The following is a 24,861-nucleotide window of genomic DNA, read 5'->3' on the forward strand; positions in this document are numbered from 1 at the left end:
GGGCTCCAGGCTCTGCAGGGAGTACGGGGATGAGCCCTATTGAACCAGGACTTTGTGGCGCCCCTGGAGCTCCGTGAGGTGGCAGAGCCCGCGTGGTGACGTTGTTCTTGCCGCCCGCAGGGATCCAGACGGACAGCGTGCTGTCGGCCCGCCTGCAGATCGTCAGGATCTACATCCGCGAGGACGGCCGGCTGGTGATCGAGTTCAAGACTCAGGCCAAGTTCAGAGGTGAGAGCGTGAGCCCGACGGAGAGAGCCGTCCAGCCCCACATCTGTCCTGAAAACGCGAGTCCCTGTTCCCGGGAGGCGCTGCCTGACCCGTCCCCCCGTGTCCTGCCCCAGGGCTGTTTGTGCTGGAGCACCACAGCCTGCCCCACGCCAGGTCGGCTTTGCTGACCCCGGAGCACCTGGCAGGGATCCAGTTCGACCTGCAGCTGCTGTGGAGCGCTCAGACCTTCGACTCGCCCTCCCAGCTCTGGAGAGCGACCAGCTCCTACAACAGGTGAGGCCGGACGGATGTTTCTGGGAGGGTGGGGTCCTGCTGTGAATTCGGTGTTGCCCGCTCAGCCCAGTCAGCAGACGGTGGGTGTCGGGCAAACGCATCACACAGACGCCAGCTTGGGGTGTCGTGGTGACTACGGTGCCTCCCGTCTGTCCCAGGAAGGACTACTCCGGCGAGTACACCATCTTCTTGATCCCCTGCACCGTGCAGCCCACGCAGGCCTGGGCAGAGCCCGGCGACAAGCCCCTGCCCTGCACGGCCCACGCTCCCGAGCGGTAAGGACTTGTCACCACCCCGGCAGGATCGTCCCAGCCTGCTCGGCGGGTTTGTGGTCCCGTGTGGCGGCGCTGACGGCAGCGGGAAGGGGCAGGGGCTGAGCGCCACGGCCCGCAGGCGGCTGGACCAGCGGCGCTGAGAGGGAGCGGAGGGAAAGCAGCGCGGGCACTTGGGGCGCGGGCAGCCCCAACCTCTCCCTTTGCCTCTTTTTGTGCCCGTGTCAGGTTCTTGATCCCGATCGCCTTCCAGCAGACGAACCGCCCGGTTCCCGTCGTCTACTCCCTGAACACGGAGTTCCAGCTCTGCAACAACGAGAAGGTGTTTCTGATGGATCCCACCCAATCCGAAATGTCCCTGGCAGAAATGGATTACAAAGGGGCTTTTTCAAAGGGTGGGAGTTCCGTGTTGTTCCTTCTTACCTGTTCCCTCGTACCCGACGTTTCTGTCTCCCCAACTTCCACGCCTGCGAGAGAGAGGGGTGAACCCAGACTGGGCTTTGCCTCTTTGCCAGCCCTGGAATAGCGTGACCAGGGACAAGAACGTGCTCTGCACGGCGTTCTGTCACCTGCACACGCAAACCCAGCCCTGCAGAACCAGAACCGCGTGTGGCTCGGTGCATTTGGCTCTCACGAGGCTCCTCTTGTTCATTCTTTTCTGTTATTTGCTGGAGAATTTAACCCACCGTGTTTGTCCCGCCCTCCTCAGGGCAAATCCTTTACGGCCGCGTGCTCTGGAACCCCGAACAGAACCTGAACGCCGCCTACAAGCTGCAGCTGGAAAAGGTCTATCTGTGCACGGGCAAGGACGGGCACGTGCCTTTCTTCGACCCGACCGGCACCGTCTATAACGAGGGGCCCCAGTACGGCTGCATCCAGCCCAACAAGCACCTGAAGCACCGATTTCTGCTCTTGGTAAGTGTTGCGCTGCCCACAGAACCGCCGTGCCGAGCGTTGCGGGCGCTCGTGGCCGCACAGGCCGGGTCTCTCGGGCTCTGGCTGCCCCAGCACCCCGGGAACTGAATGGCGTTCCTGCCCCCCGGGAGAGCATCGCCAGGCAGGACACGGGGCGCGGAGCACGGTGACCATGAGCACAGCCAGCGCAAGGGAGAAGGGAACCAGGGACGTGCCGAGCCTGTGCCATCGCCCTCGATCTGCTGGTGCCGTGGCTGGAACGGGCAGGGCTGGCCGCCGTAAAGGGAGATTTATTGACCGGTTACGCAGGAGTTCTCGCTCCTTGTGTAAATCACCATTAGCCCCGTCCCCGCCGCAGCCCCGTTACCCTCCCAGAACGAGGTGCCGTTCCCGGCACCGGTCAGTTTGGCGTTAGCACACTCGAGCGGGCTGGTCGCACCCGTCTCTATGGTCAGTTCTCCGGGCCTGACACACTCAGCGCTGAACCAGCGTGAGATCGTGCGGGTCACAACCCCCTCGTCCCGCCGCTCTCTGCTGCCAGGACCGAACGCAGCCCGAGGCGACCGATCAGTATTTCCACGACGTGCCTTTCGACGCCCACTTCGCTTCCGACCTGGCCGAGTTCCGCTCCGTCAGCAGCGCGCCCGGAGTCGACGGCTTCACGCTCAGGGTGGACGCTCTCTACAAGGTCCGTGCCCAGGGGGTCGGGGGCCCCAAAACTCCCGTCTCTGCCGGGACGTCCCGGGTTCACTCGGGGAATGGCGGGCGCCGGGCCCGGCGCTGCCCAGAGACACCGAATCCGTGCTGGGGGGGCTCTGGCAGGATTTTATATCCCGATTCCCCCGGACGGGCCGTATTTGTCCCCCAGTGGCCTGTGTGTGTTGTACCGTAAATTAACAGCGGAGCCAGGTGAGAAACAAACTAGCACGGGAAACAGAGGTGAGGAGTTTATTCTGGTGATGAAGGTGGTTTGTTCTTTGAAAGCAGTGGGGAAAGGAGCTCCTTAGCACCACTTCATTAACGTTCTGAATTGATTAGTGCAGCTGCCAGAGACAGATGAGAAGGCTGAACACCTCACTTGGTGATGACCACGATGGCGGGGGCTCCCAAAACCACCCCGAGCTGCTCTGTTGGTGTTTGCAGGAGCCAGTAAAGGGGATGAGGGAGTCACCAGCTCCGCCTCGCCCCAGCAAACCCGCTTTCCCCCAAGGCCCCGTTAGAATTTCCTGCCCACTTGTGTTTGCGCAGGTGGAAGCCGGACACCAGTGGTACCTTCAGGTCATCTACGTGATCGGCCCGGAGAGCATCGCGGGGCCCCGCGTCCAGCGATCGCTCACCCGCCGCTGGACACGCGGCCGCCGGGACGCGGTGCTGGATGACCCCTTGATCTACGACAACGACGGCGACCAGGTCAGGAACGGCACCAACATGAAGCCACTGACGCTGCAGAGGGAAGAAGCCGCTGCCGCGGCCTCCGCGTCTCCCGCCACCGCGTCCCTGGGCGGCGCGTTGGCCGCGGCGCTGCTGCTGCTGCTGCTGCTGGCCGGGGTTTGTGTCCTGGGCGGGAAGCGCCGGGGGCTGCGGAGGAAGCGAGAGCAGCGGCCCCCGAGCCCCGAGCGGGAGGGCGGCCGGTTCTGCACCGTGAGACACGGGAACGGGACCGTGCGGGGAGAGCCCGGGGGTGGCTGCGCGAGGAGGGGCGGGAAGGGGCAGCGGCTGAACGGGGGAGTCAAAGCACAGAACGATCTGCAGGACGGGACAGAGGTTTAACGCAGCACCAGATGTGGGTTGGTGAGAAACGCCTTTTATAAATTGTGAAAAAAATAAAAGACTTTATAAAAAGATAAGTTGTGCTGTTGTTTTTATGCTGTGGGGGAGGGCAGAGCGGCTCCAGCAGCGACCCCAGGGCTTTGGGAGCTCTCAGCAGCCCCGGGAAACCCTCGTTTAACACCCGAGACGCGGCGTTTCCTGCAGAAAACGCGGCAGAACCGTCCAGAAAGCCCAAGTGCAGCCCTGGGGCTGGGGCTGGGAGGTTCGCTCTGGGGCGGGGGCGGCAGCGACAGGAGTTGTCCCACGAGGGGGAGAGTGAAGCGGGAGCACGAAGCGGGGCTGCCCGGGGGTCGTTCCCGTGTGAGTCCCCGTGTGACAGTCCCGGCCCCGCTGTCCCTGCCCCGGCTGCGGTGCCGCCGAACGGACACGAGATGGCGCTGCGCTCTGCAGGGCCGCGCGGTGTCCGCCAGGCGGCGCCATCCCGGGCTGCGGGGGGGGCGGGACCGAGTGGGAGAGGGCGGGACCGAGTGAGAGGGGGCGGGACCGAGTGAGAGGGGGCGGGACCGAGGGAGAGGGGGCAGAACCAAAATCAGAGGGGGCGGGACCGAAAAGAGAGGGGGCGGGACTGAGGGAAAAGGGGCGGGATCGAGTGAGAGCGGGCAGTGCCGAGTGAGAGGGGGCGGGACCGAGTGAGAGGGGGCGGGACCGAGTGAGAGGAGGAGGGACCGAAATCCGAGGGGGCGTGGCCAACCCGCTCGGCCGCGCCCCGAGCGCAGCTGAGCCCGCAGCGGGGACGCGGTGACCGGTTTTCATCGGGTTGGTGCTGGTGCCGCGTCCGTTCGGTGCGTTCCCCGGTGTGTCTGGTCGGTGCTGGTGCCTCGTTTGTTTCAGGTCAGCGCAGCCGAGCCCGCAGCGAGGACGTGCTGGACACGGACGGGGCGTGAAGGTGCGTGGGGCCGGGGGGCGGCTGAGCCTGGGGGGAGGGGACACCCCGAGCTGGGGGGCGGCTGCTGAGGCTGCAATCGTCCCCTCTCTCCGCAGGAGCTCCAGGTGCCTGCGGGCAGGTCCCGGACAGAGGCAGCGGCGGGCAAGGCTTAAAACCTACAGTGGCTTCGATAAAGGGGTGGTGGAAAGTGTCCGCATGTCGCCGTGGTCCTTACGGGTCCCTCTTGTCACCAGCCCGGGGCGGGGGGGTCAGGCCGAGCCGTGCCCTGAGCTCCCCCAGCCCGTCCCACACCAGCGACTATTCCCAGACACCTTGCCCCCCCCTTCCCGATGATCTCCCCCCCGCCAGGTGAATGGCACACGGGAAGGTGTCCCCGGTACCGGGGGCTGCTGTGCCGCCCGCTGCGCTCTGCAGTGCCGCGCTGTGTCCGCCAGGCGGCGCCACTGTGCGGGAGAGAGGGGCGGGGCCGAGAGGGGCGGGGCCGAGAGGGGCGGGGCCGAGAGGGGCGGGGCCAAGCCGCGCACGGCCGCGCCCCGCGAGCGCAGCTGAGCCCGCGCTGACGTGACGCGGCGGCCCCCGAGGCTTCAAAAGCTCCCCTGGGCCGGCAGGGGGCGCCGCTCCGGCGGGCGCACGCGCAGAGGTGGGAGGGGGCCGGCGGGAGCGGGTCCCGGGGCGGGCTCTGCCCGGCGGGGGCTCTGCCGGGCCCGGGGCAGCTGCTGCCGGGGGAGCTGGCTTCCACTCGGCGGGGCCGCGGGGCGGCTCTGGGCCCTGCGCGGAGCCGGGCTCGGACCGGAGCCCCTTTGCTCCCGCTCCCCAGCGCTGCGGCGGGAGCAGAGGCTCATCCCGGCGCCGGGCGAGGAGCCCGGACGGCCCCGAGGCGGCGAGGACGTGCCCGGTGAGTGTCCCGGGGGCTCGGGGAGCGGCTCTGTGCTCGGGGCTTCGCCCCTCGTCCTGCTGCAGGCCGGGGAGGGGGGTCCCGTCCCCCGGCAGGGCTCCCCCGGGGCTGGAGGCTGCTGGGGGTGCAGGGGGGGCCCCGCGGTTCTGAGCCGGGGCCGGGCCGGGCTGGGGGGTGTTCGGGGAGGCGGCAGCGGGCGCTGGGGGGTCCGGCCAGAGCCGCTGGCCCCGCTGGGCTGGGGGGGCCGGGGGGTTTGGCCGCGGGGGTTTCTGCTCCAGCTCGGCCTGGGGGGCCGGGTTGTGGCCCCGTTTGGGGGGTTCTGCCCCCGTTCTGTTCTTGGGGGGGCTGTGGTTCTGGGGTCTGCACCTTTGGTGCTTTGGTCTGTGCCTCTTTTGTTGCTGGATTGTGCACCCGTTGGGGTTTGGGTTTCTGCACCTGTTGTGCTGGAGTTTGGGCACCTGTTGGTGTTGTTGCCCCCATATTAGTTGGTGTGTGCAGCTGTTTTATTGGGAGTCACCACTTTTTATTGGGTTTGTGCCTGTGCCTCTGGTGTTGGGTGTGTACCCCACTTTATTTGCTGTGCTCCATTTATTATTCACTTTGTGTTTGTGCCTTTTGTGTTTCACATGAAGTTGAGTTCTGGTTCCCATTTCTCTCTCTGGTTTCTTTCAGCTCCAGCCTGTGCAGCTTCCAGCTTGTTTGCGGTTCCAGCTCCTCTTCAGCGGCTTCTGGTTCCAGTTGCTGTGCAGCTCCAGCTCCAGTTCAGCTCCAGCTCATTGCGCTTCCAGCCCATTTCAGCTTCTGCTTGTTCCAATGAGCTTGGCCTTGTTCCAGATCGTAAATCAATCACTGTCACAAGCTGCATATGAATATGAGCTGTCATAATTAATCACGAATAAAGATGAACTAATTATCTAATAACTAGTCCAGTGGTTGAACAGTCCTTGAATAAAAAGGGGGGGAAAACCACTTTTCGTGCCAGAAACTAAGTCGAACACCTGAAACGGCCTGGTGCATGCCGGCGTCCCAGCGTTTGGGGGCCAGGGCGTCCAGACCCCCCCCCTCCGGAGGGGGTCCCCCCTGCCTGGCCCCCCACCCTGTGCCTCCCCAGCCTCCCACTCATGCCCACCCCCCTCCCCCTGCCCAGCGCCCCACCAGCCCCTGCCCAAGGGGCCAACCCGGCCCCTGGCTTTGAGCCCAGGAACAGCGACCGGGTCTCTGCTCCTGAGCCCAAAGCCCAGGCCTGGGCCCCAGGAGCCCCTTTCCCAGCCCCGAGAACGCAGCTCAGGCTCCGTTCTCAGGGCTGGGAAACGCCCGGGTGCCTCGGGGCTGCTGAAGCCCAGCACCGGGCCTCGGGGCTCCAGTTGCACAAGCACCCACGGACCCCACAGCCCCCGCGAACCCAACCCCGTGTGTGGTGTCGGGAGCCCCGGCGGTGTCGGGCGGTGCTTGAGAACTGGCTGGGGGGACCCGCGGAGCGGGCCCGGCCCCGTGTGGCCGCGGGCGGCTCGGCCGGGGACGGGGGGCGCCGGGCTCCGGCCCTCCGGGCTTTATTCCCCCCCGGCGCCCCGAGCCCCGCGGCTGCGGCTGCTGCTCCGCGGAGCCGCCCGGGCACCGGCTGCCCTTGCCCACCCGCCTCCGCCCCGAGAGCCCCCGGGGCCGCGGCCCCTTCCCCGCTGCCCGGCCCCGCGCTCCCAGCCCCGACCCCCGGCGCGGCCGCGCCCGGGCCGAGCTCCCCGCACCTCACCTGGGCCCCGCCGGGAGAGCCCGGACCGGCCGCTGCCGCCCCCGCACGCCCCGAGAAACCGGAACACGCGCCACCGCGCGCCTTAAATACCCTCGGCCCCGCCCCGCGCACGCGCCCCGGGCCCCCCGCCCCGCCCCTCGCACCTGTGCTGGCCCCGCCCCGCGCATGCGCCACGAGGCCCCGCCCCCACACCTGCGCTGGCCCCGCCCCGCCCAGGTGCGCTGCATTTCCGGCCCGCCCCGCGCACGCGCCGCCTCTTCTTCCGGCAGAACCGCGGCGGCTCCGCTCCAGGCGGACGCTGGGAACGGACCGGGCGCTCCGGGGGAACCGGCGAGCGGGACGCGGCGCTGCAGCCCCGGCCCGGGGCGGTGAGCTTGGGCTGCGGCTGCGACCGGGGACGGGGCTCGCAGGAACCGGGGCTGCTGCCGGCCCGCCTGGCGGTGTCCGCCGCTCCCTGGGCGGCCGGGGCCGGACGGTTCCGCTCCCCCGAGCTCCCGGAGCCCCGAGTCCGGCCTCCCCGGCCCCGGCCCGGCGGGCGGGAGCAGCAGCAGCAGCGCTGGAACCGAGCCGGGAGCTGCCGGAGCTCCGGGGTTCAAGTCCCGCGCTCCCCCGCGGCTGCTGCCGGGCCGGGCTGGCGGGGACGCCCCGGGAAGGCTGGAGCCACCGGCGGCCCTGGGGCTGCCCCGGCACCGTCTGCCCGGACCCGCCGCACAGCTCGGGGCCGGCGGGGCCCGAACGGGGCTCCCGAGCCCCCGAACACCGGCCGGGGAGGGGAAGGGAAGGGAAGGGAAGAGCCGTCTCGGCTCTCACAGCCCGTCGGGCCCGGCCCCGAGGGGGCTGCGCCCACCCTGGACACACCCGGGGGCTCCGGGCTGAGCCCCGAACAAAACCGCCCAAGTGAGCCGCGTTTCAAGCACCCAAAACACAGCACTTGGTGTCTGACCCACCAGTGGCCACATGAGCCTCCTTGGAACCCCAGTCACAGGGGCTGAGTCTCCTCCTGCAGCCCCAGAACTGCCCCAGTAACACGGGTTCCAGCCCCTCCACACACAGCACTGTGTCTGCAGCCCCTCACAGGCCAGATGAGCCTGGGGATCAGTCACACACACACGGATCAGTCTCTGCCACCCACAGTCACCACTTAGTCTCTTTTTTAATCAACACCACAACACACAGCCCTGTGACCCAGATTCCCAATTTAATCTCTGTTTGTGAGCCCCCCAATTACCGACTTAGTCTCTTTTTTGTGAGCCCCCTCAATTCACAGCTCAGTCTCTGTGACCCAGATTCATGACTTAGTCTCTGTTTGTGACACCAGTTCATGACTTACTCTCTCTTTGTGAGCCCCCCCAATTACCGACTTTGTCTCTGTTTGTGAGCCCTGCCAATTACTGACTTAGTCTCTTTTTGGTGAGCCCCAATTCACAGCTTAGTCTCTGTGACCCAGATTCATGACTTAGTCTCTGTTTGTGACCACAGTTCATGACTTACTCTCTCTTTGTGAGCCCCCTCAATTCCCGACTTAGTCTCTGTTTGTAAGCCCCCTCAATTCCCGACTTAGTCTCTGTTTGTGAGCCCCCTGAATTCAGGACTTAGTCTCTGTTTGTGAGCCCAGTTCACGACTTACTCTGTTTGTGTGCCCCCTCAATTCCCGACTTAGTCTCTGTTTGTGACCCAGATTCACGATTTAGTCTCTTTGTTGTGGGCCCCGCAATTCATGACTTAGTCTCTGTGAACCCAGTTCACAACTTAGTCTCTGTTTGTGAGCTCTCCAGTTCCTGACTTAGTCTCTTTTTGGTGTCTCGCAATGCACAACTTAATCTCTGAGCCCCAGATTCATGACTTAGTCTCTGTGACCCAATTTAGGACTTAGTCTGTTTGTGAGCCCCCCCAATTCACAACTTACTCTCTGTTTGTGAGCCCCACAATTCACGACTTAGTCTCTGGGACCCTGATTCACGACTTAGTCTCTTTTTTTGTGAGACCTCCAATGCACAACTTAGTCTCTGGTTTGTGAGCCCCACAATCCATAGCTTTTAGTCTCTATTCGGGATGCAAATTCACGACTTAGTTTCTTTTTTGTGAGCCCCCCAATTCACACCTCAGTCTGTGTCCCTGAGCCCTCCCTCTGGCCAAATGCACCCGCTGTCCAGCCCAACTGCAGCACTTGGTTTCTGTTCCTCCCCAGGGCAGGACGGGCTCTCCCTTCGCTGGAGGTGCCGGGGCACAGCTCAGCCTCCCCCCGGGCGCTGAGCCCCAACCCCCCCGCCCCGGGCTCTGCTTCCCAGCCGGGCTGAGCCCCCAGCAGCCCCAGCCGCTCTCGGGCCCTGGAAACGGGGGACCGGGGCTCTGAGCCCCCAGCCCGGCCCGGGGAGCCCGGCTTTGGGCTGCCCCAGCCCTCGCCTCTGCCCCCGCACCCCCAGGGAGCTCCTGTCCCTCGGCAGCCCCCGCAGCTCCTTCTCCATCTCACAGCCCCGCTGCTGAGCCCCGGAACAGCCCAACAGCCCCAACCTCGCGTGTGGTGTCGGGGCCGGGCCGGGAGCCCCGGCGGTGTCGGGCGGTGCTTGAGAACTGGCTGGGGGGACCCGCGGAGCGGGCCCGGCCCCGTGTGGCCGCGGGCGGCTCGGCCGGGGACGCAGGGCGCCGGGCTCCGGCCCTCCGGGCTTTATTCCCCCCGGCGCCCCGAGCCCCGCGGCTGCGGCTCCGCGGAGCCGCCCGGGCACCGGCTGCCCTTGCCCACCCGCCTCCGCCCCGAGAGCCCCCGCTGCTGCCGCTCCCCGGGCCGGTCGTGCCTCTCACCTGGGGCGGGCGGACTCGGCCCCTCCGCCGCTCCGCGCTCCCGCCGAACGGCCGGGCCGGGCCGGTCCCCCCGCCCGCGGGGCCGCCGCTGCCCCCGGGGCCGCAGCCCCGCACGGAACCCGAACCCGCTCGGCCCGGAGCCGCAGACACAGTGAAACGGGGACGGCGGCCGCCAGGGGACTGGACTCCTCGGCCCCGTCCCGCGCACGCGCCCTGGGCCCCGCCCCGCCCGGGGGAGGAGGCTCCGCTGGGGCGGAGCTCGGGGCGCGGGGGCGTGGCCAGAGGCGGCCGGCCCGTTGTCCGCGGGGTCCCGGCGCCCGCCCGCCCAGCACCGACAAACCCCGGCGGCGGGGGGGGCAGCGACCGACCCCCGAGCCCGGCGCTCCGGCCCCCGCGGGCTTGTGTGTCTCCCCGAGAAGGGAGCGAGTCCCCGCGGGCAGGGCTGGCCGGGCGTCCCTCCCCGCTGGCTTCGGGGCGTCCCTGCCCCGCTGTTCCCGGCGGGGTCCCGCTGTCCCCCGCTCCTCTCCGGAGGGTCCCGGTGTCGCCCCGCTCCCGCGCTCAGGACAACACGAAGCTGGAGCGGACAGACCCCCCGGCCGTCCCTGCTGTCCTTCCTCACGCTCCCCGGCCCAGCCGAGGGTCCGTCAGCTCCCGGCTCTGCCGCAGCCCGGGTCCCCCATCCGTCCCCCTCATTCCCGGATCAGCGGGGCCGGGCCGGGTCGCTGTCCCCGGGAGGAGTGCCCTGCGCTGCCTGACCAGCCCCCCGTGTCCTGCCCCAGGGCTGTTTGTGCTGGAGCACCGCAGCCTGCCCCACGCCAGCTCGGCTTTGCTGACCCCGGAGCACCTGGCAGGGATCCAGTTCGACCCGCAGCTGCTGTGGAGCGCTCAGACCTTCGACTCGCCCTCCCAGCTCTGGAGAGCGACCAGCTCCTGCGACGGGTGAGGCGGCGGGTTCAGCTTCTGAAGCGATTGTGTGCGTGTAATAACCGAACCCGGAGCAAACCTGTGGCCCTTGGAGCAGCCGCGGGCACAGCAGTTGTGTGGCTGCTCGGGAACCGGCCCGCGTTACAGACTCGGAGAAAAACATCCATTGGTTGCGCTGTAAACGCGGTTTTCTAGTTAAGCCGGGGCAGGTGGCACCAGCGGTGATGGCGCGTTCAAGGTTGTTTTGCCGTCAGCAAGTTAAAAGCGGGATTTTGCGTCCACAACTGAATCAGCAGCGCTGTGCTTGGCGGAGGGCGGTGTGTTAAGATCTAGGAATATTTGGTTCACTTTTTAAAATAATTCCTTTACGTTAGAAGTTCATCCCGTCACTGTTTCTTCCTTCAGTCCCGCTGCTCGCACAGAGGCTCAAATTAAACCCGCGGGTCGCGTCTATCCGTCCCGCAGCTGCTGGAGCGGACGGACGTTTCTGGGGGGTCGGGTCCTGTGTGAATTCGGTGTTGCCCGCTCAGCCCAGTCAGCAGACGGTGGGTGTCGGGCAAACGCGTCACACGGGCGCCAGCTCGGGGTGTCGTGGTGACCGCGGTGCTCCCGTCTGCCCCGGGAAGGACTGCTCCGGAGAGTGCACCATCCCTGCTGGAAGAGGCCACTGCTGCACCTCATCCGCACTGACAAGGAGGGGCTGGGGGAAGCGGTGAAGGTCCAGGGCTGCCTTGGTTGCAGCGCCCGTGAGATGGTGCAGTTCAGGATCTCCTGGGGCAGGAGCCGGATAGAAGCAGAATTGCAACCCTGGATTTCAGCGGGGCAAACTTAGGCCTTTTCAGGCAATTGCTGGGGGAAATCCCATGGGAGAGGCGGCTTGAAGGCAAAGGGGCGCAAGACAGTTGGTCGTTGTTCAGGGACTGTTTCTACCGGGCACGAGATCAGAGCATCCCGGCACGTAGGAAGCCAAGGGAGGGAGCCAGGAGACCTGCGTGGAGAAACAGGAGCTGCTGGGTGAGCTCAGGTGGGAGAGAAGAGTTTATAGACCATGGAAGGCCGGGCTGGCTGCTTGGGGAGAATATCGGGCTGTTGTCAGGGTGTGGGGAGGCAGCTCGGAAAGCTGAGGCCGCCTTAGAATTACAGCTGGCGAGAGGGGTCAAGGACACCAGGAAGAGCTTTTTCAAAGGGGTGGCAGATAAAATTAACAGCAGAGGCAATGCAGGCCCAGTGATGAACGGGGCAGCTGCCCTGGTGACAGAAGATGCAGAGAAGGCAGTTCCTGAATGTTCCTTGTCCCCGTGTGCCCTGCCGGGGCTGTCCTGAGGAGCCCGCTCCGCTGAGGCCCAGAGGCAGCCAGGACAGTGAGGAGTCTGCCCGGGCTGGCGAGGACGGGTCAGGGAGCAGCTGGGCCATCTGCACACCCGTAAATCCCTGGGTCCGGACGGGATGCGCCCGCGGGTGCTGAGGGAGCTGGCTGAGGCCGTTGCTGGACCGCTCTCCATCGTCTTTGCCGAGTCTTGGGAAACGGGAGAGGTGCCTGAGCACTGGAGGAAAGCAAACGTCACTGCAGCCTTCAGAAAGGGCAGGAAGGAGGACCCGGGTGACTATAGACCGGGCAGCGTCACCTCCGTCCTGGGAAACCGACGGAACGACTTGTCCCCTCGAGGGAGCGCGGTCTGGATGAGCGGGTGTGAGGTGACCGAACTGGTGAAGGGAAGAAGCCAGAGAGTCGTGGTCAATGGGCAGAGTCCAGGTGAGGCCGGTATCCAGTGCAGGGCCCCAGGAGCAGTGCTGGGGCCGGACTGTTCAGTATATTCATCCGTGATTTGGATGAGGAAACAGAGTGACTGTCAGCACGTTTCCTGGTGACAGCGAGCTGGGAGGAGGTGACACTGGAGCTGTGCTGCCATCAGAGACCTGGACAGGCTGGAGAGCTGGGCAGGGAAACATGATGAAATAGAACACGGGCAAGTGTGGAGTCTTGAATCTGGGCAGGAGCAACCCCAGGGTCAGTGTGAGCTGGGGAATGAGCTGTTAGAGAGCAGCGCAGGGGAAAGGGAGCTGGGGGTGCTGGGACGGCAGGCTCGGTGCGTGGCCAGAGGGCATTTGGCTCTCACGAGGCTCCTCTTGTTCGTTCTTTTCTGTTGTTTTCTGGAGAATTTAACCCGACCGTGTTTGTCCCGCCCTCCTCAGGGCAAATCCTTTAGGGCCGCGTGCTCTGGAACCCCGAACAGAACCTGAACGCTGCCTACAAGCTGCAGCTGGAAAAGGTCTATCTGTGCACGGGCAAGGACGGGCACGTGCCTTTCTGCGACCCGACCGGCACCGTCTGTGACGAGGGGCCCCAGTACGGCCGCATCCAGCCCAACAAGCACCTGAAGCACCGATTTCTGCTCTTAGTAAGTGTTGCGCTGCCCACAGAACCGCCGTGCCGAGCGTTGCGGGCGCTCGTGGCCGCACGGGTGTTGCCGTCTATGAAGGTGGTGACGACCTGGTCCAGGAACAGCACGGCGACCACACTCAGGTCGCTCGGTCCTTCAACTCACAGACACCAATGTGGTGGACGGCAAATGGCCTCTATGGGCAGGTAACACAGGTTTATATACCTTGAGTTGACAACGTCACTTCCGTTTGCTGACATCACACACTCATACCTGTCTGGGGAGGGGCTGCTCCCTTCCCGTACAGCGCGAGATCTTCCGGCCGCCAGAGCTGAACTGCCCACATTTCCCCTCCCTGTGCACAACTGAATTAGCTAATAGATAACAGTCCTAAAAATGTTTACTGCTACCTTAGTGCAATACTATGTGAATAACGTGAGCAATAAGGCACTATAAACTGGTGAAAACTAAGGGGTGACGGTGTGCAATGCTGTGTAATTAATCTTTAGAGGTAGACTTCATAACGTGAACAATAAGGCACTGTAAACTGTTGAAAACTAGGGAGTGAGGGTCAGTAATGGTGTGTATCCAGGGATAACTGGGGATACACAGAAGTGTCGCAGCTTCCCTCCACGGAGGCGGCTTCGCTGCTGTCTGGATTCTATCGGTGCGGGGCTCTCAGGCTCAGGCAGGATGCGTGCCCACTTGTTGACTTCTCTGGTCACCGGGTACACGGATTGCGAGGGCGCCCGATGATCCGCTCCTGAAAACAGAAACTCACAGTTCTCATCAGTTTTGTTCTGAAGATCCGGTTCAATAGACTGAGGCGGACACCCTCTGACTCTGCCGTCTTTTGTGACCGCGGCATCCCCTGCCCTGTCAGAACTCATTTCCACCCCGGTTCCCACTCTCCCAGCTCATTCCTGACAACAACTGACGGGCGTCTTCTAGCGCTCGAGTGGCCCAATGTTTTTGGGCAGGACTATTCACCTCCTCCGCCCTGGGGAATTGATTCAGTGCCGGCAAAGCAGTGGCAGGCAAGCGTGCCTGGTCTCCCGAGGGAGTGGTGGTGGTAAAACCTTCGGTGTTTGCTAAGACCTCTAACTTAGATTTCAGAGTTTGATTTGCTCGTTTGACTATAGCTTGTGCTGTACTATTATACTCTAATACTGTGTATTAGAGTAATACCCCATTTCTGAGCGAATGCCTGGACTGATTTGGACACAAAATGCGAACCACTGTCTGTTTTGATCTGGTTCGGGACGCCGAGCCACGCCGTGGCTGTCAGCCAATGCTGGATCGTTGCTTTGGAGTCGGCCTTAAGGTGCTGTATAGCGACGACCACCCCGCTATATGTCAGTTGTTATAGGTTACTGCTGCCACGCTCGAGGCCTCAGCGGCTGACAGAGCGTAAAGTCCGACTGCCACACCTCGGAGGCTTTGAGGCCTCTGGGGTTGACTCCACTGCACCACAGTGGTGCTTTTTGGCAGCGGGGACACGTAGCTACTCTGTGTTTTGCGTCGGTGGTCGAAATCCCACATGTCTTGGCTAGAGCCTCAGCTCCGATGTGCAGGGACTCGTGTAGCTGACGGGCATCTCTTAGTGTCCATAACCCTTTTGCAGCGGCGTCTGCTTTATCGTGACCGATTTGGTAAAACCCTTTGATTGGGTCGTGGCTGTTGACGTGGATGACTGATACGGTTCCTTTTCGGGAGGAAAGTGCTGCTTCTGGCATTAGAGCAGCTGTGGATGTTGACGCGCCAAGCCCCGACATGGCCAAGCAAAGTTTGGCTACGAACAGCGAATCGGTCACTCCATGCAGAGACCTGGACAGGCTGGAGAGCTGGGCAGGGAAACGTGATGAAATAGAACACGGGCAAGTGTGGAGTCTTGAATCTGGGCAGGAGCAACCCCAGGGTCAGTGTGAGCTGGGGAATGAGCTGTTAGAGAGCAGCACAGGGAAAGGGAGCTGGGGGTGCTGGGACGGCAGGCTCGGTGCGTGGCCAGAGGGCATTTGGCTCTCACGAGGCTCCTCTTGTTCGTTCTTTTCTGTTGTTTTCTGGAGAATTTAACCCGACCGTGTTTGTCCCGCCCTCCTCAGGGCAAATCCTTTAGGGCCGCGTGCTCTGGAACCCCGAACAGAACCTGAACGCCGCCTACAAGCTGCAGCTGGAAAAGGTCTATCTGTGCACGGGCAAGGACGGGCACGTGCCTTTCTGCGACCCGACCGGCACCGTCTGTGACGAGGGGCCCCAGTACGGCCGCATCCAGCCCAACAAGCACCTGAAGCACCAATTTCTGCTCTCGGTAGGTGTTGCGCTGCCCACAGAACCGCCGTGCCGAGCGTTGCGGGCGCTCGTGGCCGCACAGGCCGGGTCTCTCGGGCTCTGGCTGCCCCAGCACCCCGGGAACTGAATGGCGTTCCTGCCCCCCGGGAGAGCATCGCCAGGCAGGACACGGGGCGCGGAGCACGGTGACCATGAGCACAGCCAGCGCAAGGGAGAAGGGAACCAGGGACGTGCCGAGCCTGTGCCATCGCCCTCGATCTGCTGGTGCCGTGGCTGGAACGGGCAGGGCTGGCCGCCGTAAAGGGAGATTTATTGACCGGTTACGCAGGAGTTCTCGCTCCTTGTGTAAATCACCATTAGCCCCATCCCCGCCACAGCCCCGTTACCCTCCCAGAACGAGGTGCCGTTCCCGGCACCGGTCAGTTTGGCGTTAGCACACCCGAGCGGGCTGGTCGCACCCGTCTCTATGGTCAGTTCTCCGGGCCTGACACACTCAGCGCTGAACCAGCGCGAGACGCTCTCTACAAGGTCCGTGCCCAGGGGGTCGGGGGCCCCAAAACTCCCGTCTCTGCCGGGACGTCCCGGGTTCACTCGGGGAATGGCGGGCGCCGGGCCCGGCGCTGCCCAGAGACACCGAATCCGCGCTGGGGGGACTCTGGCAGGATTTTATATCCCGATTTCCCCGGACGGGCCGTATTTGTCCCCCAGTGGCCTGTGCCTGTCGTACTGTAAATTAACAGCGGAGCCGGGTGAGAAACAAACTAGCACGGGAAACAGAGGTGAGGAGTTTATTCTGGTGATGAAGGTGGTTTGTTCTCTGAAAGCAGTGAGGAAAGGAGCTCCTTAGCACCACTTCATTAACGTTCTGAATTGATTAGTGCAGCTGCCAGAGACAGATGAGAAGGCTGAACACCTCACTTGGTGATGACCACGATTGCGGGGGCTCCCAAAACCACCCCGAGCTGCTCTGTTGGTGTTTGCAGGAGCCAGTAAAGGGGCAGCAGCTGAACGGGGGAGTCAAAGCACAGAACGATCTGCAGGACGGGACGGAAGTTTAACGCAGCACCTGCTTTGGGTTGGTGAGAAACGCCTTCTGTAAATTGTAAAAGAAAAAATAGATGACTTTATAAAAAGGTAAGAAAAGTTGTGCTGTTGTTTTTATGCTGTGGGGGAGGGCAGAGCGGCTCCAGCAGCGACCCCAGGGCTTTGGGAGCTCTCAGCAGCCCCGGGAAACCCTCGTTTAACACCCGAGACGCGGCGTTTCCTGCAGAAAACGCGGCAGAACCGTCCAGAAAGCCCAAGTGCAGCCCTGGGGCTGGGGCTGGGAGGTTCGCTCTGGGGCGGGGGCGGCAGCGACAGGAGTTGTCCCACGAGGGGAGAGTGAAGCGGGAGCACGAAGCGGGGCTGCCCGGGGGTCGTTCCCGTGTGAGTCCCCGTGTGACAGTCCCGGCCCCGCTGTCCCTGCCCCGGCTGCGGTGCCGCCGAACGGACACGAGATGGCGCTGCGCTCTGCAGGGCCGCGCGGTGTCCGCCAGGCGGCGCCATCCCGGGCTGCGGGGGGGGCGGGACCGAGGGAGAGGGGGCGGGACCGAGTGAGAGGGGGCGGGACCGAGGGAGAGGAGGAGGGACCGAAATCCGAGGGGGCGTGGCCAAGCCGCTCGGCCGCGCCCCGAGCGCAGCTGAGCCCGCAGCGGGGACGCGGTGACCGGTTTTCATCGGGTTGGTGCTGGTGCCGCGTCCGTTCGGTGCGTTCCCCGGTGTGTCTGGTCGGTGCTGGTGCCTCGTTTGTTTCAGGTCAGCGCAGCCGAGCCCGCAGCGAGGACGTGCTGGACAAGGACGGGGCGTGAAGGTGCGTGGGGCCGGGGGGCGGCTGAGCCTGGGGGGAGGGGACACCCCGAGCTGGGGGGCGGCTGCTGAGGCTGCAATCGTCCCCTCTCTCCGCAGGAGCTCCAGGTGCCTGCGGGCAGGTCCCGGACAGAGGCAGCGGCGGGCAAGGCTTAAAACCTACAGTGGCTTCGATAAAGGGGTGGTGGAAAGTGTCCGCGTGTCGCTGTGGTCCTTACGGGTCCCTCTTGTCAGCAGCCCGGGGCGGGGGGGTCAGGCCGAGCCGTGCCCTGAGCTCCCCAAGCCCGTCCCACACCTGCGACTATTCCCAGACACCTTGCCCCCCCTTCCCGATGCGGGGACCCGGGTTCTCACCCCGCCAGGTGAATGGCACACGGGAAGGTGTCACCGGTACCGGGGGCTGCTGTGCCGCCCGCTGCGCTCTGCAGTGCCGCGCTGTGTCCGCCAGGCGGCGCCACTGTGCGGGAGAGAGGGGCGGGGATGAGGGGGCGGAGCCGAGAGGGGCGGGGCCGAGAGGGGCGGGGCCGAGAGGGGCGGGGCCAAGCCGCGCACGGCCGCGCCCCGCGAGCGCAGCTGAGCCCGCGCTGACGTGACGCGGCGGCCCCCGAGGCTTCAAAAGCTCCCCCGGGCCGGCAGGGGGCGCCGCTCCGGCGGGCGCACGCGCAGAGGCGGGAGGGGGCCGGCGGGAGCGGGTCTCGGGGCGGGCTCTGCCCGGCGGGGGCTCTGCCGGGCCCGGGGCAGCTGCTGCCGGGGGAGCTGGCTTCCACTCGGCGGGGCCGCGGGGCGGCTCTGGGCCCTGCGCGGAGCCGGGCTCGGACCGGAGCCCCTTTGCTCCCGCTCCCCAGCGCTGCGGCGGGAGCAGAGGCTCATCCCGGCGCCGGGCGAGGAGCCCGGACGGCCCCGAGGCGGCGAGGACGTGCCCGGTGAGTGTCCCGGGGGCTCGGGGAGCGGCTCTGTGCTCGGGGCTTCGCCCCTCGTCCTGCTGCAGGCCGGGGAGGGGGGTCCCGTCCCCCGGCAGGGCTCCCCCGGGGCTGGAGGCTGCTGGGGGTGCAGGGGGGGCCCCGCGGTTCTGAGCCGGGGCCGGGCCGGGCTGGGGGGTGTTCGGGGAGGCGGCAGCGGGCGCTGGGGGGTCCGGCCAGAGCCGCTGGCCCCGCTGGGCTGGGGGGGCCGGGGGGTTTGGCCACGGGGGTTTCTGCTCCAGCTCGGCCTGGGGGGCCGGGTTGTGTCCTCGTTTGGGGAGTTCTGCCCCCGTTCTGTTCTTGGGGGGGCTGTGGTTCTGGGGTCTGCACCTTTGGTGCTTTGGTCTGTGCCTCTTTTGTTGCTGGATTGTGCACCCGTTGGGGTTTGGGTTTCTGCACCTGTTGTGCTGGAGTTTGGGCACCTGTTGGTGTTGTTGCCCCCATATTAGTTGGTGTGTGCAGCTGTTTTATTGGGAGTCACCACTTTTTATTGGGTTTGTGCCTCTGGTGTTGAGTGTGTACCCCACTTTATTTGCTGTGCACCGTTAATATTCACTTTGTGTTTGTGCCTTTTGTGTTTCACATGAAGTTGAGTTCGGGTTCCCATTTCTCTCTCTGGTTTCTTTCAGCTCCAGCTCCAGCCTGTGCAGCTTCCAGCTTGTTTGCGGTTCCAGCTCCTCTTCAGCGGCTTCTGGTTCCAGTTGCTGTGCAGCTCCAGCTCCAGTTCAGCTCCAGCTCGTTGTGCTTCCAGCCCATTTCAGCTTGTGCTTGTTCCAATGAGCTTGGCCTTGTTCCAGATCGTAAATCAATCACTGTCACAAGCTGCATATGAATATGAGCTGTCATAATTAATCACGAATAAAGATGAACTAATTATCTAATAACTAGTCCAGTGGTTGAACAGTCCTTGAATAAAAAAGGGGGGAAAACCACTTTTCGCGCCAGAAACTAAGTCGAACACCTGAAACGGCCTGGTGCATGCCGGCGTCCCAGCGTTTGGGGGCCAGGGCGTCCGGACCCCCCCCTCCGGAGGGGGTCCCCCCTGCCTGGCCCCCCACCCTGTGCCTCCCCAGCCTCCCACTCGTGCCCAACCCCCTCCCCCTGCCCAGCGCCCCACCAGCCTCTGCCCAAGGGGCCAACCCGGCCCCTGGCTTTGAGATCAGGAACAGCGACCGGGTCTCTGCTCCTGAGCCCAAAGCCCAGGCCTGGGCCCCAGGAGCCCCTTTCCCAGCCCCGAGAACGCAGCTCAGGCTCCGTTCTCAGGGCTGGGAAACGCCCGGGTGCCTCGGGGCTGCTGAAGCCCAGCACCGGGCCTCGGGGCTCCAGTTGCACAAGCACCCACGGACCCCACAGCCCCCGCGAACCCAACCCCGTGTGTGGTGTCGGGAGCCCCGGCCGTGTCGGGCGGTGCTTGAGAACTGGCTGGGGGGACCCGCGGAGCGGGCCCGGCCCCGTGTGGCCGCGGGCGGCTCGGCCGGGGACGGGGGGCGCCGGGCTCCGGCCCTCCGGGCTTTATTCCCCCCCGGCGCCCCGAGCCCCGCGGCTGCGGCTGCTGCTCCGCGGAGCCGCCCGGGCACCGGCTGCCCTTGCCCACCCGCCTCCGCCCCGAGAGCCCCCGGGGCCGCGGCCCCTTCCCCGCTGCCCGGCCCCGCGCTCCCAGCCCCGACCCCCGGCGCGGCCGCGCCCGGGCCGAGCTCCCCGCACCTCACCTGGGCCCCGCCGGGAGAGCCCGGACCGGCCGCTGCCGCCCCCGCACGCCCCGAGAAACCGGAACACGCGCCACCGCGCGCCTTAAATACCCTCGGCCCCGCCCCGCGCACGCGCCCTGGGCCCTCCCGCCCCGCCCCTCGCACCTGTGCTGGCCCCGCCCCGCGCATGCGCCACGAGGCCCCGCCCCCACACCTGCGCTGGCCCCGCCCCGCCCAGGTGCGCTGCATTTCCGGCCCGCCCCGCGCACGCGCCGCCTCTTCTTCCGGCAGAACCGCGGCGGCTCCGCTCCAGGCGGACGCTGGGAACGGACCGGGCGCTCCGGGGGAACCGGCGAGCGGGACGCGGCGCTGCAGCCCCGGCCCGGGGCGGTGAGCTTGGGCTGCGGCTGCGACCGGGGACGGGGCTCGCAGGAACCGGGGCTGCTGCCGGCCCGCCTGGCGGTGTCCGCCGCTCCCTGGGCGGCCGGGGCCGGACGGTTCCGCTCCCCCGAGCTCCCGGAGCCCCGAGTCCGGCCTCCCCGGCCCCGGCCCGGCGGGCGGGAGCAGCAGCAGCAGCGCTGGAACCGAGCCGGGAGCTGCCGGAGCTCCGGGGCTCAAGTCCCGCGTTCCCCCGCGGCTGCTGCCGGGCCGGGCTGGCGGGGACGCCCCGGGAAGGCTGGAGCCACCGGCGGCCCTGGGGCTGCCCCGGCACCGTCTGCCCGGACCCGCCGCACAGCTCGGGGCCGGCGGGGCCCGAACGGGGCTCCCGAGCCCCCGAACACCGGCCGGGGAGAGGAAGGGAAGGGCCGTCTCGGCTCTCACAGCCCGTCGGGCCCGGCCCCGAGGGGGCTGCGCCCACCCCGGACACACCCGGGGGCTCCGGGCTGAGCCCCGAACAAAACCGCCCAAGTGAGCCGCGTTTCAAGCACCCAAAACACAGCACTTGGTGTCTGACCCACCAGCAGCCACATGAGCCTGCGTGGAACCCCAGTCACAGGGGCTGAGTCTCCTCCTGCAGCCCCAGAACTGCCCCAGTAACACGGGTTCCAGCCCCTCCACACACAGCACTGTGTCTGCAGCCCCTCACAGGCCAGATGAGCCTGGGGATCAGTCACACACACACGGATCAGTCTCTGCCACCCACAGTCACCACTTAGTCTCTTTTTTAATCAACACCACAACACACAGCCCTGTGACCCAGATACACGACTTAGTCTCTGTTTGTGAGCCCCCCCAATTACTGACTTTTAGTCTCTTTTTGGTGACCCTCACAATGTGCAACTTATAGTCTTTGAGCCCCAGATTCATGACTTAGTCTCTGTGACCCAAATTAGGACTTAGTCTGTTTGTGAGCCCCCCCAATTCACAACTTAGTCTCTGTTTGTGAGCTCCCCAATTCACACCTCAGTCTCTGTCCCTGAGCGCTCCCTCTGGCCGAATGCACCCGCTGTCCAGCCGCACGGGCAGGACGGGCTGCCCTGGAGCCAGCGGGGAGAGATTAAGTTGCGTATTTTGAGGCTCATCAAAAAGAGACTAAGTCAGTAATTGGGGGGGCTCACAAAGAGTAAGTTGTGAATAGGGAGGGCTCACAAATAGAGACTAAATTATAAATTGTGGGGTCACCAAACAGAGACTAAGTCGTGTATCTGGGTCACAGGGCTGTGTGTTGTGGTGTTGATTAAAATAGAGACTAAGTGGTGACTGTGGGTGGCAGAGACTGATCCGTGTGTGTGTGACTGATCCCCAGGCTCATCTGGCCTGTGAGGGGCTGCAGACACAGTGCTGTGTGTGGAGGGGCTGGAACCCGTGTTACTGGGGCAGTTCTGGGGCTGCAGGAGGAGACTCAGCCCCTGTGACTGGGGTTCCAAGGAGGCTCATGTGGCCACTGGTGGGTCAGACACCAAGTGCTGTGTTTTGGGTGCTTGAAACGCGGCTCACTTGGGCGGTTTTGTTCGAGGCTCAGCCCGGAGCCCCCGGGTGTGTCCAGGGTGGGCGCAGCCCCCTCGGGGCCGGGCCCGACGGGCTGTGAGAGCCGAGACGGCCCTTCCCTTCCCTTCCTCTCCCCGGCCGGTGTTCGGGGGCTCGGGAGCCCCGTTCGGGCCCCGCCGGCCCCGAGCTGTGCGGCGGGTCCGGGCAGACGGTGCCGGGACAGCCCCAGGGCCGCCGGTGGCTCCAGCCTTCCCGGGGCGTCCCCGCCAGCCCGGCCCGGCAGCAGCCGCGGGGGAACGCGGGACTTGAGCCCCGGAGCTCCGGCAGCTCCCGGCTCGGTTCCAGCGCTGCTGCTGCTGCTCCCGCCCGCCGGGCCGGGGCCGGGGAGGCCGGACTCGGGGCTCCGGGAGCTCGGGGGAGCGGAACCGTCCGGCCCCGGCCGCCCAGGGAGCGGCGGACACCGCCAGGCGGGCCGGCAGCAGCCCCGGTTCCTGCGAGCCCCGTCCCCGGTCGCAGCCGCAGCCCAAGCTCACCGCCCCGGGCCGGGGCTGCAGCGCCGCGTCCCGCTCGCCGGTTCCCCCGGAGCGCCCGGTCCGTTCCCAGCGTCCGCCTGGAGCGGAGCCGCCGCGGTTCTGCCGGAAGAAGAGGCGGCGCGTGCGCGGGGCGGGCCGGAAATGCAGCTCACCTGGGCGGGGCGGGGCCAGCACAGGTGTGGGGGCGGGGCCTCGTGGCGCATGCGCGGGGCGGGGCCAGCACAGGTGCGAGGGGCGGGGCGGGGGGCCCGGGGCGCGTGCGCGGGGCGGGGCCGAGGGTATTTAAGGCGCGCGGTGGCGCGTGTTCCGGTTTCTCGGGGCGTGCGGGGGCGGCAGCGGCCGGTCCGGGCTCTCCCGGCAGGGCCCAGGTGAGGTGCGGGGAGCTCGGCCCGGGCGCGGCCGCGCCGGGGGTCGGGGCTGGGAGCGCGGGGCCGGGCAGCGGGGAAGGGGCCGCGGGGAAGGGGCCGCGGCCCCGGGGGCTCTCGGGGCGGAGGCGGGTGGGCAAGGGCAGCCGGTGCCCGGGCGGCTCCGCGGAGCAGCAGCCGCAGCCGCGGGGCTCGGGGCGCCGGGGGGAAATAAAGCCCGGAGGGCCGGAGCCCGGCGCCCCCCGTCCCCGGCCGAGCCGCCCGCGGCCACACGGGGCCGGGCCCGCTCCGCGGGTCCCCCCAGCCAGTTCTCAAGCACCGCCCGACACGGCCGGGGCTCCCGACACCACACACGGGGTTGGGTTCGCGGGGGCTGTGGGGTCCGTGGGTGCTTGTGCAACTGGAGCCCCGAGGCCCGGTGCTGGGCTTCAGCAGCCCCGAGGCACCCGGGCGTTTCCCAGCCCTGAGAACGGAGCCTGAGCTGCGTTCTCGGGGCTGGGAAAGGGGCTCCTGGGGCCCAGGCCTGGGCTTTGGGCTCAGGAGCAGAGACCCGGTCGCTGTTCCTGGGCTCAAAGCCAGGGGCCGGGTTGGCCCCTTGGGCAGGGGCTGGTGGGGCGCGGGGGAGGGGGAGGGGGGTGGGCACGAGTGGGAGGCTGGGGAGGCACAGGATGGGGGGCCAGGCAGGGGGGACCCCCTCCGGAGGGGGGGGGTCCGGACGCCCTGGCCCCCAAACGCTGGGACGCCGGCATGCACCAGGCTGTTTCAGGTGTTCGACTTAGTTTCTGGTGCGAAAAGTGGTTTTCCCCCCTTTTTTATTCAAGGACTGTTCAACCACTGGACTAGTTATTAGATAATTAGTTCATCTTTATTCGTGATTAATTATGACAGCTCATATTCATATGCAGCTTGTGACAGTGATTGATTTACGATCTGGAACAAGGCCAAGCTCATTGGAACAAGCACAAGCTGAAATGGGCTGGAAGCACAACGAGCTGGAGCTGAACTGGAGCTGGAGCTGCACAGCAACTGGAACCAGAAGCCGCTGAAGAGGAGCTGGAACCGCAAACAAGCTGGAAGCTGCACAGGCTGGAGCTGGAGCTGAAAGAAACCAGAGAGAGAAATGGGAACCAGAACTCAACTTCATGTGAAACACAAAAGGCACAAACACAAAGTGAATAATAAATGGTGCACAGCAAATAAAGTGGGGTACACACCCAGCAACAGAGGCACAAACCCAATAAAAAGTGGTGACTCCCAATAAAACAGCTGCACACACCAACTAATATGGGGGCAACAACACCAACAGGTGCCCAAACTCCAGCACAACAGGTGCAGAAACCCAAACCCCAACGGGTGCACAATCCAGCAACAAAAGAGGCACAGACCAAAGCACCAAAGGTGCAGACCCCAGAACCACAGCCCCCCCAAGAACAGAACGGGGGCAGAACCCCCCAAACGGGGACACAACCCGGCCCCCCAGGCCGAGCTGGAGCAGAAACCCCCGCGGCCAAACTCCCCGGCCCCCCCAGCCCAGCGGGGCCAGCGGCTCTGGCCGGACCCCCCAGCGCCCGCTGCCGCCTCCCCGAACACCCCCCAGCCCGGCCCGGCCCCGGCTCAGAACCGCGGGGCCCCCCCTGCACCCCCAGCAGCCTCCAGCCCCGGGGGAGCCCTGCCGGGGGACGGGACCCCCCTCCCCGGCCTGCAGCAGGACGAGGGGCGAAGCCCCGAGCACAGAGCCGCTCCCCGAGCCCCCGGGACACTCACCGGGCACGTCCTCGCCGCCTCGGGGCCGTCCGGGCTCCTCGCCCGGCGCCGGGATGAGCCTCTGCTCCCGCCGCAGCGCTGGGGAGCGGGAGCAAAGGTGCTCCGGTCCGAGCCCGGCTCCGCGCAGGGCCCAGAGCCGCCCCGCGGCCCCGCCGAGTGGAAGCCAGCTCCCCCGGCAGCAGCTGCCCCGGGCCCGGCAGAGCCCCCGCCGGGCAGAGCCCGCCCCGAGACCCGCTCCCGCCGGCCCCCTCCCGCCTCTGCGCGTGCGCCCGCCGGAGCGGCGCCCCCTGCCGGCCCGGGGGAGCTTTTGAAGCCTCGGGGGCCGCCGCGTCACGTCAG

The 24,861-nt window shown here is 66.0% G+C and overlaps 1 protein-coding gene across 1 annotated transcript in view; it reads left to right on the top strand.

Moving 5' to 3' along the window:
* FRAS1 (Fraser extracellular matrix complex subunit 1) overlaps window positions 1-3,458 on the top strand; it is a gene marked incomplete at both ends in the record, with an annotated part of 116,033 nt that extends 112,575 nt beyond the window's left edge. The window contains 7 exons of the mRNA XM_080343325.1: window positions 121-228; window positions 342-501; window positions 660-776; window positions 1,002-1,168; window positions 1,483-1,688; window positions 2,230-2,376; window positions 2,937-3,458. Of these exons, the coding sequence (XP_080199451.1) occupies window positions 121-228; window positions 342-501; window positions 660-776; window positions 1,002-1,168; window positions 1,483-1,688; window positions 2,230-2,376; window positions 2,937-3,458 (1,427 nt within the window). The remainder of the gene's footprint in view (window positions 1-120; window positions 229-341; window positions 502-659; window positions 777-1,001; window positions 1,169-1,482; window positions 1,689-2,229; window positions 2,377-2,936) is intronic.
* Between the last annotated feature and the right edge of the window lie 21,403 nt (window positions 3,459-24,861).

This window comes from Nesoenas mayeri (assembly GCF_963082525.1).
Source record: "Nesoenas mayeri genome assembly, chromosome: 4".
NCBI lineage: Eukaryota > Metazoa > Chordata > Aves > Columbiformes > Columbidae > Nesoenas > Nesoenas mayeri.